General features: G+C 56.1%; 1 protein-coding gene across 1 annotated transcript; it reads right to left on the bottom strand.

The window, feature by feature from the left end:
• Positions 1–301: 301 nt before the first annotated feature.
• Positions 302–12,110, bottom strand: IQCA1L (IQ motif containing with AAA domain 1 like). Its single transcript, XM_058681478.1, has 19 exons — positions 12,025–12,110; positions 11,228–11,555; positions 10,437–10,554; positions 9,816–10,003; positions 8,555–8,626; positions 6,868–7,073; positions 6,188–6,272; positions 5,600–5,722; positions 5,428–5,503; positions 4,965–5,071; positions 4,292–4,375; positions 4,155–4,213; positions 3,401–3,483; positions 3,168–3,275; positions 2,381–2,580; positions 1,913–1,999; positions 1,536–1,713; positions 1,040–1,278; positions 302–561 (listed from the first exon to the last, which is right to left on the bottom strand). The coding sequence occupies exons 1-19, from the start codon at positions 12,033–12,035 to the stop codon at positions 454–456; spliced, it is 2,460 nt and encodes an 819-aa protein (XP_058537461.1). The 5' UTR covers positions 12,036–12,110; the 3' UTR covers positions 302–453.
• Between the last annotated feature and the right edge of the window lie 4,549 nt (positions 12,111–16,659).

Genomic DNA, 16,659 nt, shown 5'->3' with positions numbered 1-16,659 from the left:
CCCCCGACACCTGGGTGATTGAAGGAGTAGGGGCCCTAAATGCAAGGAAGCTGAGGCTTTGGGACAGGACTGTGTGGCTCCTGGCCGCGGAGGCAGGACCAAGCGCCCTTCGCATCCAGACTCCGGCTGCCCGCTGTTCCTGGGCCTCCTACAGTCTCCCTTCTTCCTGCTCTCCTCCCTTAAGTTCCCCAAAGAGCAAGGAGGAAGAGAACTGGGCAGCCAGGACAGGGAATGCCATAGGGGATAAGGAGCTGGTGGCAGAGGTTGGGCTTGGGATCTGGGAGGCACAGGAGAGGTGGTGAGGGAGGAGTGGGTTGCAGTTGGAGGGAGCAGATAGGGGCGGAAAGGCGCAGAGACGGATAGACATGAGAGCTCGGCCCAGAGCCATCGGGCATTTATGCCTCTCTCTGCCCATGGGTTTCTTTACCCCTGGTACCCCATGCCTGTCGGGTGTCACTTCCTTTTCTTCTTCTCCTTGGCCACCCGGGCATCCTCAGCCTCCATCTGCTCTTTGTTGAGTTTCATGTTCTTCCTGCCCAGTGGAGTCTTGAAGTACCATTCCTGGGGGTAGGGCAGGTGCCCCCTCACCCTCGGCCCTGCCTCCATGGTTTCAACCCTTTGCTTTGATGGGTGGCGTGGGTCTAGTTAGAGCCAAGGTATCACTTGCTCCCCATGACTGAATTCTCCAGCCCTCTCCCACCTGCGCTCCACTCCTGCAGTCCCTCTTTCCTGGGGTCTCCCAAGTTCACTTGGGTCCGGCTCCTTGGAGATGGGCACTGCCTTAGGGATTAAGAGGTAGGGGCAGCAGCTGCCAGCAACAGCCAGGGCTTCTTAACACATAAGGGGATTCCTGAGGGGCATCTGCCTCCAAGAGGACAGAAGAGATGGCTCTCAATCCTTTGCAAGTCCCTGGTCTCTAACTGGACTTGCTCTCATCCAATCAGCTTTTCTGCCCATCTAGGAGGGTAGCGTGCAGGGACACAGCAAGTGCTCCCAAGGGCTGGCTCCTTGCTGGCACTGTTGGCCCCGGGGACCGCACCTTCAGGGTCTCCTCCTCCTCCTTGTACACGGGGTCCATCTTCGCCAGGTGGCCCAGGAACTCTGAGGCCACAAGGGGCCGCTTGGCCAGCTGCAGGAGCCGCCGCTCGTTCAGCACCCACTGGATGGCTTGGAGAATGTTGGCAGGCGTGTAGCCGTCGGACACCTTGGCCAGGGCACTGATGTCCAGGCTTTGGGTCACCTGAACTCCCTGGGCTTCTATCATACGCTTCCAGAGCACTGTGGTGCAGGGCAGACAACAAAGAGAGGTGGGTAGCTCCTAATCCCTGTTCCTCCCAGAAAAGAAATGGGTTCAGGAGCTGTGTATAACATCCTGTCTTAACCCAAGGAAGGCAGGATGCTGAGCGCAGGCTGCATGGCCCTTCTAGCGACTGGTGGGGGGGTGAAAGGACGGTAAAGAGGGATGGATGAGGGGGAAGGCAGTGGTCCCTGGACGCCCCCCTCCCACCGGCCTATGCCCCCTGCCTTGGGCTCACCAAAACGAGAAGCATAGTCAGGCCGTGGGATGAAGAGGATGCGCTCGTACACCCGGCACAGCCCCTTGAGGTCAGCCAGTTGTGGTCTGCTGGTTGTCCCTATCAGCATCACGCGGTCGCCAGGGGCCAGCAGGCGCACAGCCTTGGTGAGGTCTTTCTTTATTCGCTTGGGGTCCAACTGTGCCCGGGAGGTTGTGGGGATGGGGATCAGGCTCCCCCAACTTCATTCCTCGCTCCCCAGCTCAGGGCATAGCCCCAGGGGAGGTGTGGAGGAGGCCAGCGGCTTGACAGGTGCAGGGGGCTGGAGCATGCCCAAGCCTGCTGGCCTCATCCCAGTGCCTGCCAACCGGCTGTGTTTCCTGCCCATGGTGCCTCACCTTTCTGTCTTCTTTAGGGACCTTCTTATAGAAATTCTTCTCAGCGTTTCCGATCCAAATTACTGAGGGCTGCAGGAGCCGGGCCACCTGGGAGGGGTGGGCAGCAAGCGGCATTCAGGGTTGGGCATGTCCCTGGGACAGGGCAGGTCCACCCTGCGTCAGGGTGAGCCTGAGTAAGTGCTGGCCTCGAGGTCCCAGGTTCCATGCCCTGTGACCTGCCCACCCCACCTCCCAGGCCTTTGCACTTGCACACAATACCTCAGCGTGAGCCAGGTGTCCCCGCTGCTGATGTGGGCACAGCGTGTCCTACGTCCTACCTCCCCCCACATTCCCCACTGCAGGGGCCTTCAAGAGGAGTCCCTGGTTAGGACAGGGGCCCGTAGGGACACCTCATGGAGCTTTCAGCGACACAAAAGTGGTAAACGGACGCATCCTTGGGCACACATACGAGGCCAGGGAGTGCCAGACCTTGAAGACCATATGCACAATCATCTGGATCCCGTTCTTGGTGGTGCTTTTGCCCTGCAGATTGTTGGGCGAGAGGTCAAACAGGTTGGCTCCAGTTTCTGTGCACACGGCCTTGACCAGCATCTTCTTCCCCATGCCGGAGGGGCCCACCAGTAGGAGGGACCGGATGAGGGGGGCCATGGAGTGAATGTCCTGAGATCCTGGGAAGGAAGGCCACAGGCAGGCGATAGGCCAGGCTCAGGGCAAGGGCCAGGGACTGGGGGAGGTGAGAAGGCTGAAGTTCGGGTCACGGTTGTAATACTTTCTACCAGCATTTGAGAAGCTCCCTTGGGCCCGAAGCCCGGAGAGGCAGCTGAGGGGACTTGGGTGGCTTAGCCATTTTACAAGGAGGAGTTGTTAATAGGGAGTGAGACTGTGCACTTATCCATCGCCTCCACCGCCTCGCCTGGCCTGGGCTGGTGTGCCATGAAGTGGTGTGTGACAGATGGCTTCAGCAACATCTCCAGGCTGGGATTCTGAAGGGGTGCAGGGCTAGTCTTCTGAGCACACCCTTGGCACTGAGTAAGGGCTGCGCTCTGGAGGCCTCTGCAGTGGCACAACCCACGTTTCTGGGTGTGGCTCCAGCAGGGCCTGGAACGGGCAGAAGGACTCCAACCCAGACCTGGGAGTTGAGGCACCGATGGATCTGTGTGCTCAGCTAGCTACCCTTCCTCCCCCAACCCCCCTGCAAGTCCCCAGGGAGGCCACCTGCCTGGTGCTGGCTGTCACCCTCCCCCAGGTCTCTCACCCAGCCGGAGGACTGCGTAGAGGGCTATGTTCTGTCGTATGTCAAACAGGGAAGGCATGGGTAACTTTTTCGCCAAGTTCAACATGGACCCAAGGTAGAGGCAGTCACCTGATGGGACAGGGGCCACCTGGTGAGGATGGCTGGAGGAAGAGGACCACCTCACTGCAGGGGTGGGGGGTTGGGGGGAAGGCCTGGCCTCGCTCCAGGGTGGTAGCGGGGGGGGGAAAGCTCACCAATATAATCTTTTAAGGCCACTTTCTCACACTTCTTGATGAGGCCCAAAATGACAAGCTCTTCATACAGTGAGTCCAGGGACCTGACAGAGGATGTGGCTCCAAGACATTAGGGAACAAGAGATGGAGACAGCGCAGGGGCAGAATGAGTGGGCTCTGCCCTATGCAAATACCAGGAAGGCCACTAGACAGTGGAGACCTGGTCCACCTTCCCAGGAAGCAGGGCCCCCACGGTGGGTATTATGAGAGGCAAGAGGTAGGGGTGCAGGCGGTGCCCTCTGCAGGTGCACACCCCTGCCCACTGCCTCCCAGCTTCTCCCTCAGGAGTTGGGCGTTAAGGCTGAGCAGGACCTTCTTCTTAAAACCTAAGTTAACAATGTTAAGTGGGAGGAGGGTGTTCAAGCACACGTTGGTGAACTTGGTACCACTCTCATTGGATACCCCAGAGTGGCATCTAATTAACCTAATTATGGGAAAGCCTGGAGGGAGGGTCTTGGAGGAGGGTTGCAATTCTTTCCATGGCCAACTTCACTTATGTCTTATTCTGCATCAACCTTCGGCTTTACTTCATCCTCGTTGCTGTCTCATAGGCTTGGAGGGGTGGGCACTTGATGAACAAGGCTAGGGCACCAGAAGTGAAGTGACTTCCCAGAGATCACATGGCTGGAGCAGCAGCACCAGGACCAGGTGTCCTGGTCTTGGACCAGGGCCCTCCCCACCACACAGGGCTTGGTGGCCACAGAGGGGCCTCTACCTGTCCGAGGTCAGATCTTTCTCTTTCTTCTTCTTCCCAACTTTCTTCCCAGACTTTTTCTGATTGGAAGCATAGAGATGATTGTCCTCTGTCTCCCTGCCTGCACCCCCGTGCCCAGTCCTGGCCCCTCATCTTGCCTTTGGAGCCTTTATAGGCCTCTCTTCCTCCTTGTCCACAGCCAGACGCAGGTTCTTCAGCTCCTGGCGCATCAGCTCATCCACCTGAGGGAGACAGCAGGGAGTGTGGGAGACAGAACAGCACGGCAAGAGAGCCCGAGGGAAGGGTCACGCAAGTCTGGAGAAGGCAACGGGACAACCCTCAAGGCCTTCCCACAGGTGCTCTGGCCTGCGCCTGTTCACACCCAGTCCTCCTTCCTATCCTGCACCATCCTGAGCCTGGCCCTCAGTGGCCAGCAGTGTGGGAGCAGCCCCCAAGGTGAAATTCAAGCCTGAGTCTCTGTGGCCCAGAGGAGCGAGGTCATCTTTCAGGTGCAGGTCTCTGCGGGATAGGAAAACCAGGGCCCCTGCCTCATGGGCTGCTGTTCCCTGAAGCACAGGGCCTGGCCTGGAGTTAAGAGTTTGGGAAGATTGGGTGTGAATGCCTAACCCGATGCCAGCTCAGAGCCCCTCACATGTCCTTCCCATGCCCACCACATCTTGGGCACCTTGGGGGAGAAACAGGACATATTGGGGGCACACGGCATGTGGTGGAGCTCAGCCTGGAAGGCAGGGGTCCACAGGCGAGGTGCTGGGCCTGGTGGGATAACGGTGGGCAGCAGCGGCCTGGGGTGCCCTGGCCCAGCACTCACACCTGTATGCGGATCTCCAGCTCCACTTCTTTTCTCTTCTCCTCCCGGAGGGTCTCAGAGTCAAAACTTTGGTTGGGGTACAAGCCATCCTTCCGGTTCTTCCACAGACCTGATTGCAGAACATTGTGGCGGTGTGTGAAGGTGGGAGTCTGGGCACCCCCCCCCACACACACATGTACATGCGCATATGCACACTCACATACAAGCATGCACACGAGGTCCAGGAAGCTGACCCTGACTGGTCCTGCTGTCTCTACCCGGCCACCCAGCACTATCCCTCCTCACACCATAGACAAGGCTTGAGCCCAGAACCGAGGCCCAGAGAACTCAGCCCCCACCCAAGCAATCACACCTCTCTACCCACACTCCTCTACCCCAGTCTGCAGTCCAGACACCCCTTTGCCTCACACTAAAGGACCCCGAATTCCTCCAAGGCTGGCACACTCTCCTCCAGCCTTCTTTTACTTATGTACTCCTCGTGTCCAGCGTTGATCATGGGTACAAATTTGGATGGTGACACTTTCAACATGGTTTCCACTTCCTGGAATACAAATTTCCTATGACCTTGACCCCATCCCCTGAGCCAGCCACGCTGCCTCCCCCCCGTACGCTCCATGCACACCAAGGAATGTCTTACCCCCTTCCTGCTCTTGTCCTCCTTCCCTTTCTTCTTCTCTTTTTTCCCTGTCTCATCTTTCTTCGTCTTCTCTTGCTCCTTTTTTTTGCTCTCCTTGTCCTGTGTCTCCAGTTCCATTCTTACCTGGGACCAACAAAAAAAAGGTATTTCTGAGAAGGCCAAGGAGATTTTATAGAGTAAGGGAATACAGGGCTCAATGCTGGGGTGGATCAAGAGTTCCCAAGGCCTAGGGCACCTGATGCCGGCATGAAGATGCAGCGTGTGCAAGCTACCCTGGGATTTGGGAAGGGAATGGCTCTAGGGAAGGTGCTCGGACCAGAGCCACTGCTTGCTCCTGGCCCATGGGGATCTGGGAAGTCTCACCAGACATGCTTTCTTACCCAGGCCATGGACTCCTTCTCCAGCCCCAAGCACTCCTGCTCACCTTCCCTGTGCAATCTTTTTAGCTACTGTATTTCCTCTGATCACATCTGCCTGGTTGAGACTGACCCTTCTTCACACCACTGGCCCTGCCAGCTTATATTTACTACTCTGCTACTCCTGGCTCTGCTTGCCATAGATAACCTCCTGTCTCCACCTCCAAGATACCTGTTCTGGAGTCTTGTCTGCAAAGATCAGGTAGGATCCACCGGAAACTTCATCTGGATAATCAGGGAACCTACCTGTAAGGGCACTAAGTGGATATCAGATGGGTGAGAGATAGATGAGCACTTGGCTAGCTATAGGGGCAATTGGATGGTTGGTTGGTTAGCTGAGCAAATGGTTGGGAAGATGGGTCGGTGGCCATATGGATGACTGGATAGATGGATGGATGGATGGAAAGAATGGGTAGATGGATGGATGGAAGCATGCAAGCAGTGGTGGAAGAGTGAATGGATAGACGGATAGATAGGTAGAAGTTTGGATGATGGATGGGTAGAAGGGTGGAGACAAAGAAAGAGGGAGATAGGGAAGGGACTCAGGGCTCAGAGTTACAGAATGGAAAAGATTGCTTAAGCGGCATTCACAACCTCTCTTCCCGTCTTATCCTGGCATGTTCTCCTTTAGGGAAGCAGGAAGTCAGAGGTGGAGATGGTCTCATATATTGGGGGTCCAAGGTTAAAATCAAGAGGGTTAGCAGGGTATTGGGGCTGGGGAGAGATGAAGCAGAAGACAGAACTGCCTTGGAGGAGGATAGGGCAGGAAAAGGGCAGGAAAGGCCTCCGGGGCTGTGGGTGAGGAGGGAAGCAGGGACTGGGGGTTGGGCCGGTAATGCCAAGGGCACTGACTGGCACTCAATAAACCATTGCCGAATCTGCTCCTTCATTTTCTCCTTTATGTCAGGCCCCTCTGTCTCTGCGAGGGTCTCGTGGGCCTTCGCCAAGGCCTGCTGGAACTCTTCCTCCTTCTCCATCTGCCGGAGCCTCCGGACATCCTCCCCCGAGGAGGCCTTGGACAGAATGCTTAAGTGCTCCTCCTGGTTGGGCGAGGGAAGCTGAGAGGAGAAGGAAGAGAGACTGAGGCGGGTGAGGGAGGGGGGGAGAAAATTGGTGGGTGGGGGGGCAGCACCCAGCCTTGGGTGCACACCTGCCCCTGCTCGCCACCCAACACACCCACACACTCAACCCACACGGAACAACGGGCATGCCTGCATCAGGAGAAATTGTGTTTGGAGCTGAGGTTCGTCTGCGTAAATTACTGTGATAATGAGTTTGCTAGATGCATCCAGCCCGGCCCCCCTGCCCACTCCCCCCTGCTCGGCCTCCCCTGCGAGCCTCCAGCCCAGCCCCCATGCGCTGCCCCGCCCGCGGCGGCCGAGTTGGCAGCCGCTCTCGCAGCCACTTTCCCGCCTCATTGGCTCCCAAATGTATTTTAAATATCACTCTGTGCAGAGACAATTACTGAAAACGCTGAGCTCACACTGTTGATGGCCTGGGCGGCCGGGCTCATTCCTCACCCACCACAGCGCCAGCCCCTCTCCTAGCTCCCCCTGCCACCAGCCACCTAGGCCCGACCCCTGCCTCCTTCTGGTTGCTTTGTCCCCCAGGGCTGCAGCTCTGAAGGCCCCCAACAAGTCTCTCACTTCATCTCCCCACAGTAGCCACCAGCCCCTGCCTCCTTCTGCAGCTTGCAGTGTCCCGTGGCACCAACGCAGCTGGCCAAGACACCTCAGCGCCAACCTGTGTGCCCCAGGCCCTGGTGGGCTCTCTTCCCTCCAATCCTGCTGGTCCCCAGGGGCCCAGGCTTTTTTCACCTCCTTCTATCAGCCAGACTTTCCCCACCCCATGGAATCTGTCCAGGGAAAAGACCCTGTCCCTGGACATGACCTTCACCCCTGCTGTGCCTTGCCTCCCTTCATCAGCAGAGATGAGAGGGGCCAGAGAACAGAGGGCAGCTGACCTTGGGGAGCAGCACCTGCTTCCTGTGTCTGTGCACACTCAGGACCCAAGCCACCTGGATCAAGGTCTCCCATTCACACTCACTCACACATTGCACATGACACATACCCAGCGTTCTTCCCTGCATGGGGGGAGAAGACAGGGGACACCCAGAGACAATGACCTTTAAAGGCCTGGTGTGAGAGTTACTCCCACCATCCCCCCAAGCTCTGAGGGCTGCCCATGGTCATGCTCAGAGGCTGCAGATTTGGGAGCCTCAGAGGGCCTTGTAGCCTCCTCTGCAGGACCCCCCACACACGGCATCTCCTTCCAGCTATGACAGGAAAGTAGGGTCTGGACGCTCCGTGCTATCGCCCCTCCCCAGCCTGCAGAAGAGGGAGCAGTCATTGTGAAGGGGTGTTGTCTGCGGTGTTCCCCCTTCCCACTGCTCTCTCACCCCAGGATCTTCTACTCCACCTGGTGGAGTGTGGGGCGGGAAGGGGCTGGAGGAGGGGTAAGGGGAGAGGGAGAAGCAAGGGGGATGGAGACCCTGGCCAGCCATGTGTCCTGTCCGCCATAGTGGCCAGGCTGTACTCACCATACCAATGAATTCCATCTCCTTGCGCCGGTCCTGCCGGGTGCGCCTCCGCTGCATGTAGCCCTTCCACATCTGGGAGACACATGGGATAGGAAGGTTCTCTAGGCTGTGTGTCCACAGGCATCAGGCTCATGGAGCAGCAGCTGCTGCTGTCAGGGTGAGAGGGACACTGGGAGGGCCTCTCTGGCAGGTGTACATTCAGAGTGGGTCCTGGTGAGGACCCAAGCCACCTGGATCGAGGTCTCTCAGACATTCCCTCTTTTACCCCATCCCCAGCCCAAATCAGTCTGTGGTAGCACAGAATGGACCTGCATCGTCACTTCTTCCAGGCAGTATTCTGTACTGCTCCTTGCCCAAGCATTCGGTCCATCTTCCACTGCTCTCCTAGGCCACTAGCAGGGAGCTGGATCGGAAATGGAGCCACCAGGACTTGAACCAGTGCCATCTGGGATGCTGGCACCACAGGCAGAGGTTTAACGTGATACACCATGGCTCCGACCCCTAACATTGCATTATTCTTTTAAAGATTTATTTTGTGTTTTTATTGGAAAGTCAGATATACGCAGAGGAAGAGAGACAGAGAGAAGATTTTCCATCTGCTGATTCATTCCCTAAGGGGCCACAACAGCCATAGCTGAGCCAATCTGAAACCAGGAGCCTGGAGCCTCTTCCAGGTCTCCCACGCAGGTGCAGGGTCCCAAGGCCCTGGGCCATTCTAGATTGCCTTTCCAGGCCACAAGCAGAGAACTGGATGGGAAGTGGGGCTTCTGGGATTAGAACTGGTGCCCATATGGGACCCCAGTGTGTCCAAGGCAAAGACTTTAGCCATTGAGCTACTGTGCCAAGCCCTAATATTGCATTCTTGACCCGATGGAACTGAGATCAGAGCCAGACCAGGACCTCTCCTGGGTCAGGAAGCCATCAGTGCAGAACTGGACTAGTGTGTTTTGCTCCAGGTCAGCCACCACCTTCAGTCCAAGCACAACATCTACTGTTCACTGCCCAGAGCCTACAACAGCCAGAGCTGGATCAGGACTCAACCTAGGCCTCCCACATGGGTGGCGAGAACTCCAGCATGTGAGCCATCACCTGCTACCTGCCAGGGCACACATTAGCAGGAAGCAGGATTGGACGCAAAGCCAGGCACTCCAACAGGGGACACAGATTCCCAAGTGCCAGCCCAATGTGTCGCATGCCAATCCAGGGGCCCTAGTGACAGAATCCAGGCACCACCACTCCTGTGTGCCCCTGCTGAGCGCACCTTCTGTATGATGACAGCTGACTGGTCCTGTGTGAACTTATGCCGTCCGTCCTCCCGACTTTTGCGGTCCCGCTCTTCCTCTCTCCGAATCTCTCGCATGAAAGTGGCCCTGAGCCGCCCTTGCCTGGCCCGCTCAGCGCACTGCACCAGGATGATGGCTTCTGTCCGATGCATCACTGGAATGTTCTGGCCAGTGGTAGCCACAAAACAGGAGAACAGGAGGACAGGAGACAAAACTTGCAGCTGGGAGAAGCAGTCCCAGTAAGACGTTCCCCCTAGGGCACATGGGGCCCAAGGCCTCCCTGGCCTTGCAGTGACATGAGCACCAGAGCAGTGTTTTCAAGGAGGTCAGGGGTAGCCAAGGAGTGCCCTGAGGAGGGCACAGGGCAGGGGCTGTTTGCCTCCTGGAGGAAGGTTGATGTGTCCCTGGCCAGGGACCCAAGCACGCAGTCCATCTTTCATTGCTCTCCTAGGCCACTAGCAGGGAGCTAGATTGGAAATGTAGCTACCAGGACTTGAACCAGTACCATATGGAGTGCCGGCACCAGAGGCAGAGGCTTAACCTGTTATGCCATGGCTCTGGCATAAGTCAGCTTAGAGCCCTTCTCCGTGGCCTACTCACCTCCAGAACCACAGGCTGTATTCGGGACAGGATCTCGGCTAGAATCACCCCTCGCTCTTTCATAGCAGTGTTCTGCTCCAGGTGGAAGTATTTGGGGATGGGGACTTCCAGGTCTGCCTTTGGGGCAACAAGACGAATGAAGGATCAAACATCAAAAACCCAGTCCACCTGGCTGACCCTATGCTGTAGTCCACTGCCCACTTGCTCACTCTGGGATGCTGTTTACCTGCACCCTAGAAGTCCAGTGTGGGAGACTCCAAGGCCGTGGGTCAGGCCCACCCCCAGCATCCACAGAGCTACCCTTCTTTGGCCCTGCCCCCACTGCATGGCCAAGCTGAGTTCAAGAGGGGACAGGGGTTCCAAACCAGGCTGCACATCAGAATCCACTGGGAAGCTCTTAAATGCAGATTCCTTGGCCCTCCCTTAGACTAGGAAATCTTTTCTCCCCTTCCCACCCCTGCTGCCCCACCAAATCTTTACACTTCATTTGGGGGGAATGCTTGAGCCTGTCTGGTACACAGAGCACACTGAACCCTGGCTTGGGGCAGGTGAAGCGCAGGTGTGCGGGTCTGGTGTGCAGTTGAGACTGCATTTCCAGCCAGTTCCCAGATGCGTCGGAGGTTGATGGCTCAGGGACCACACCCGCAGACTCCTCTCTTGCAGTAGCAGCCCTGCCTTCTCTGCTCTATCCGTCTCCCAGTTGCTTCTCTCAGAGGGCCAAACACCATCTTCTGGTTTACCCCACCCTCTTTCCTTGTAGGAGAAGGTGGGGAGGCCAGGGCGCACCCACCGGGGTGAACTTGAGGTCTTGCAGCACGCGGTCCAGGCAGTGCGTCTCCGACAGGTCGGCGCGCACCAGCTCCTCCTTGAGCTCCAGCACGCGGCCTGCCACGCCGTCCAGCAGGCGCCGCAGCAGCCGCCGCTTCTGCGGCTGCACCATCTGGTCATAGACGGTGTCGAACCGGCGCAGCAGCCCCAGGTAGTGCAGGTAAAGAGACGAGATCTTGTGCTGGAAGGACTGCCGGTCCCGGTCCGGCACAGGTTCTAGCAGGGGCTGCTCGCGATCCAGTAGCTCTTGCAGGGCCATGTGGGAGGACTCCCATAGGCGTTGATAAGCACTGGAGGGAAGGCAGCCCGCTGGGAGCTCAGAGCCTTCAGGCAAGTGATCAGCAGGTGTGGAGGAGGCACGCAGGGGGCCCCGCCCCGCTCAGCCTGTGGGGTGACTTTGGTGGCCCAGCAGGGGGGACGTTCCTCCGTGGCACCAAAGTGGACTTGAATAAAGTGAAGGGGTCTTAGGGGGAAATGAGCTTAGACGAGGCTTAAAATGGGGTCCCACTGATGGATTAGCAAGGAGAGGAAGGACATGAGCCCTTAGCGAGATGGGAGGAGGGCATTCTGGAGTTGGGGGCGCCAAGGGGAGCCACTTCGCACGGGTTGGACCGCCAGGGAGCCCAGTGGTTTTGGGGACCTGGCAGCCTGTGACTGGCCCAGTACCGCCCCGCCCACTCCCCAAGCTCCCAGGGCAGGGTGGGACAGTTTGCTTCTCACCTCCCCAGCCATGGGACTGCACTTGGGCCCCTCACTCACCCCTCAGACATGGCACTCTTTCCACACACTGTCCCTCTGTGGGCTGACAGTGGAACCCCCAGGGGCCCTGAGGTTCCACTCTGACCCCACCCTCCAGAGCCAGGGGACAGAACAGCCTGGTTTGAAGAGTTCTGACCCATTGTGCCAATGTTCCAAGGCTGAGGAGAGGAGGCTGGAGGGTGCAGGATTGAGGACACTTGGCCAGGAGGATGTCCTGGAGGTGGCATGGTGGCTGCGGCTGTGGGGCAGCAAGCTTTGGAAGTTTAGAGCAGAGCAAAGGGTGGCTTCTGTGCTTGTGAGGATCAAAGCAAGCCAGGTTCTGTCTACAGGCACCTGCAAGCGGGCCAGCCGTGGCAGAGCGTGCATCCCTAAGGCATTGTACCAGCTGTACCTTGCCCTCCACAGGAACCCTTTATCCCTTTATTCAGGCTCAGCCTGCTATGCCAAACACATACCTTCACTCTTCTCTTTCTTTCTTTCTTTTTTTAAAATTTATTTTAATTGCAAAGTCAGATATACAGAGAGGAGGAGAGACAGGAAGATCTTCTTCTTCTTTTTTTTTTTTTTTTAAGATTTATCCATTTTATTACAGCCAGATATACACAGAGGAGGAGAGACAGAGAGGAAGATCTTCCGTCCCATGATTCACTCCCCAAGTGAGCTGCAACGGGCCGGTGCGCGCCGATCCGAAGCCGGGAACCAGGAACCTCTTCTGGGTCTCCCACGCGGGTGCAGTGTCCCAAAGCATTGGGCCGTCCTCAACTGCTTTCCCAGGCCACAAGCAGGGAGCTGGATGGGAAGTGGAGCTGCTGGGATTAGAACCGGCGCCCATATGGGATCCCTGCGCTTTCAAGGCGAGGACTTTAGCCGCTAGGCCACACCGCCGGACCCAGTAAGATCTTCTGATGGTTTACTCCCCAAGTGACTGCAATGGCCAGAGCTGAGCCAATCCGAAGTCAGGAGTCAGGAACCTTCTTCCAGGTCTCTCAGGCGGGTGCAGGGTCCCAAGGCTTTGGGCCGTCCTCCACTGCTTCCCCAAGGACAGACAGGGAGCTGGATGGGAAGTGGAGCTGCCAGGATTAGAACCGGTGCCTGTATGGGCGAGGACTTTAGCTGCTAGGCCACCATGCCAGGCCCCAGTCTTTTCTTTTTTTAAATAAAGATTGTTTATTTGAAAGGCAGATTTATAGAGAGAAGAAGACACACACATACTAGATGAGAGAGATTTATCTGCTGGTTCATTCGCCAAATGACTGCAACTGCCAGAGCTGAGCTGATCTGAAGCCAGGAGCCTCTTGTGGGTCTCCCTCATGGGTTCAGGGCCCCAAGGCCTTGAGCATCCCCTGCTAGTTTTCCAGGCCACAGGCAGGGGGCTGGATGAGAGAGAAATGGAGCCACCAGGACTTGAACCAGCACCCATATAGGATACTGGTCCTGCAGGAGGATTACTCTGTTGAGTCACAGCACCGTCCCACTACCTTTACGCGTGTACATGGCAGTATTGGGAGCTTTAGATTTGGGGTCAGCTGGGCCTCATGTCCCAGCCTCCCCCATAGCATGTCAGTGAGCAGAGTTGTGCCTATGCCCCACTGGGCACTGCTGGGTGATCAAGGATGGCACAGGTGGCATGCTGCTCAGCAGCCTCCAGGGCTGGATGCCCCAGTGATGGCCACTGCCTCAGGAGAGCAAGCCACCTGCAGCAGCCTGCCTCTGATCAGTGGCCGTGAGAGAGCTGCTGTGTTCAGTGCTAAGTAGCAGCTCAAGAACACATGCATGTGAGTAGGAGAGGGGTCCATACAGTCACAGCACGCAGGAGGAATCCCCAGAGAATCAGCAGGAACTTGGCGCTGTCACCTGGGTGAGGGGGAGGGGGAGTAAAGCTGTGGCCTAGAGCGCCAGCATCCTATATGTATGTTGGTTCAAGTCCTGGCTGCTTCACTTCTGATCAAGCTCCCTGCTGGTCTGGGAAAGTAGCGGGGGATGGCCCAGGCACCTGAGGTTCTCCATGTGGGAGAACCTGAAGAAGCTCCTGGCTCTTGGTATCAGACCTGCCCAGCTCCAGATGTTGTGAAAATTTGGGAATAAATCTGGTGGATGAAGGATCTACCTCTCTCTCTCCCACTCTCTCTGTCACTCAAATGAAAGCTTTAAAAAAAACTTTGTTTTTTTCAGGGGCCTACCAGGATGGCTCAGGGGCTAAATCCTCACTGTGCAGACATCGGGATGCCATATGGGCACTTGTTTGTGTCCTGGCTGCTCCACTTCCCATCCAGCTCCCTGCTTGTGGCCTGGGAAAGTAGTCAAGGATGGCCCAAGGTTCTCCTGGTTCCTGGATTCAGATGAGCTCAGCTCTGGCCATTGTGGCCAGTTGGGGAGTGAATCAACAGATGAAATATCTTTCTCTCTCCTCCTCCCTGAAAAAAAAAAATTTGCTTTTCCAATAAAAAGAAATAAACCTTCAAAAATTTCTCAGGCCCAGTGTGATGCTGAAAATGGCTAAATCTTGACATGGCAAGTGCCGGGATCCCATATGGCACAAGTTCGTGTCCTGGTGCTCCACGTCCCATTCACTGCTTATGGTCTGGGAAAGCAGTAGAGGATGGCCCAAAGCTTTAGGACCCTGCACATGTATGGGAGCCTGAAAGAAATTCCTGGGTCTTGGCTTTGGATCCATTCAGCTCCAGCTGTTGTGGCCATTTGGGGAGTGAACCAGTGGATGGAAGATTTCTCCTTGTCTCTTCTTTCTGTAAATCTGACCTGCCTTTTCATCACATCGTTTTTTTTTTTTTTTTTTTAGATTTATTTATTTTTATTGGAAAGGCAGATATACAGAGAGGAGGAGAGACAGAGAGGAAGATCTTCTGTCCGATGATTCACTCCCCAAGTGACCACAATGACCGGTGCTGCGCCGATTCGAAGCTGGGAACCAGGAACCTCTTACGGCTCTCCCATGCGGGTACAGGGTCCCAAGGTCTTAGGTCATCCTCGACTGCTTTCCCAGGCCACAAGCAGGGAGCTGGATGGGAAGTGGGGCTGCCGGGATTAGTACCTTATGGGATCCCAGCGCGTTCAAGGCGAGGGCTTTAGCCGCCATGCTACGGCACCGGGCCCTCAACACATTGTTTATTGGCATTTAATGCAGATGGTCCTGGTGTGTAAAAAGATTTTATTTGAAAGAGGGCCCAGCGGCGTGGCCTAGCGGCTAAAGTCCTCGCCTTGAAAGCCCCGGGATCCCATATGGGCGCCGCTTCTAATCCCGGCAGCTCCACTTCCCACTGGGCTCTCTCCAAGCCTGAAGGGGATTTAGGGCTCCTATGCTTAGAGAGGATAAGTGGGGGAAAAGCAAGTGGTGCCAAGCATTAAGTGGGAAGTACAGCTATAGGACATGTGTGGGTGACCTTGGTCCTTGAGATGTTCCTGAATTTCTGTTTTTTTTTTTTAAGATTTATTTATTTTTATTACAAAGTCAGATATACAGAGAGCAGGAGAGACAGAGAGGAAGATCCTCTGTCCGATGATTCACTCCCTAAGTGACCGCAACGGCTGGTGCTGTGCCGATCCAAAGCCGGGAACCAGGAACCTCCTCCAGGTCTCCCACGCGGGTGCAGTGTCCCAAAGTCTTGGGCCATTCTTGACTACTTTCCCAGGCCACAAGGAGGGAGCTGGATGGGAAGTGGAGCTGCTAGGATTAGAACCAGCACCCATATGGGATCCCTGCGCGTTCAAGGTGAGGACTTTAGCCACTAGGCCACACCACTGGGCCCAGATTTTCCTGAATTTCTATGTTTCAAAATTAAATTGGAGGGCCTGGCATGGCAGCCTGGTGGCTGAAGTCCTCATCTCGCATGTACCACCAGGATCCCCTATGGGTGCTGGTTCGCATATCCTGGCTGCTCCACTTCCCATCCAGCTCCCTGCTTATGGCCTGGGAAAGCAGTAGAGGATGGCCCAAAACCTTGGCACCCTGCATGGATGACCCGGAGGAGGCTCCTGGCTCCGGATTGGCTCAGCTCCAGCCATTGCAGCCACTTGGGGAGTGAATCAACGGATGGAAGATCTTTGTGTCTCTCCTCTCTGTAAATCTGCCTTTCCAATAAAAACAAATAAAACTTTAAAAAGAATTAAATTGGAGAAGAAATGCTACGAGTCTCAAACAGCATCATGGACATTGACTAGTTCTAAGTCTGGGAAGGAGAATGTGAGGGGAGAAGGAAGGTCTGACCTGCTTCCCTGGCATCTTGGAGAACAGAGTTAGGCAACACCTGCTGCTGCGCCCACCCAGCCAGTGTTTGTCACATAAGTGCAGTGGTAGTTGGTGGGAAGTGGGTGTTACAATGCCATAGCCTGGAAGAGTAACACCCCTGAGAATGTCATCCCAGAGAGGGGAAACAGCCAGCGATAAATCCAGGAATCCAGTCCCCGTCCCAAGCTCGCTACCAATGAGGCCACCTGACACAATTATTGTCATGTGTCACTCGTGGGATACTCTTGGGAGGCAGCCGCACATTAGGATCTGCCTTGTCTGCAAAAGTGGGAATACCATTGCCATGGACGGTGCCCTCCTTGGTCTGTCCCCCTTTTCAATCACCACAGTGCATGGGGACAGCTCATCCTTTATTGAGGTTCAGCCCCAGG

This window comes from Ochotona princeps, chromosome 25, assembly GCF_030435755.1.
Source record: "Ochotona princeps isolate mOchPri1 chromosome 25, mOchPri1.hap1, whole genome shotgun sequence".
Classification (NCBI taxonomy): Eukaryota; Metazoa; Chordata; class Mammalia; order Lagomorpha; family Ochotonidae; genus Ochotona; species Ochotona princeps.
Note: the sequence above shows the minus strand (reverse complement) of the source record. Positions and strands in the feature narration are given on the sequence as shown.

Bases quoted from the DNA above. Each gene is read 5' to 3' on its own strand.
- IQCA1L (XM_058681478.1), bottom strand. The intron at 4,214-4,291 runs GCAAGATGAGGG...GCTTCCAATCAG, and splicing joins GGCCTATAAAGGCTCCAAAG to AAAAAGTCTGGGAAGAAAGT. The intron at 2,000-2,380 runs GTCTGGCACTCC...CACCCCTCCCAG, and splicing joins TTGTGCATATGGTCTTCAAG to GTGGCCCGGCTCCTGCAGCC.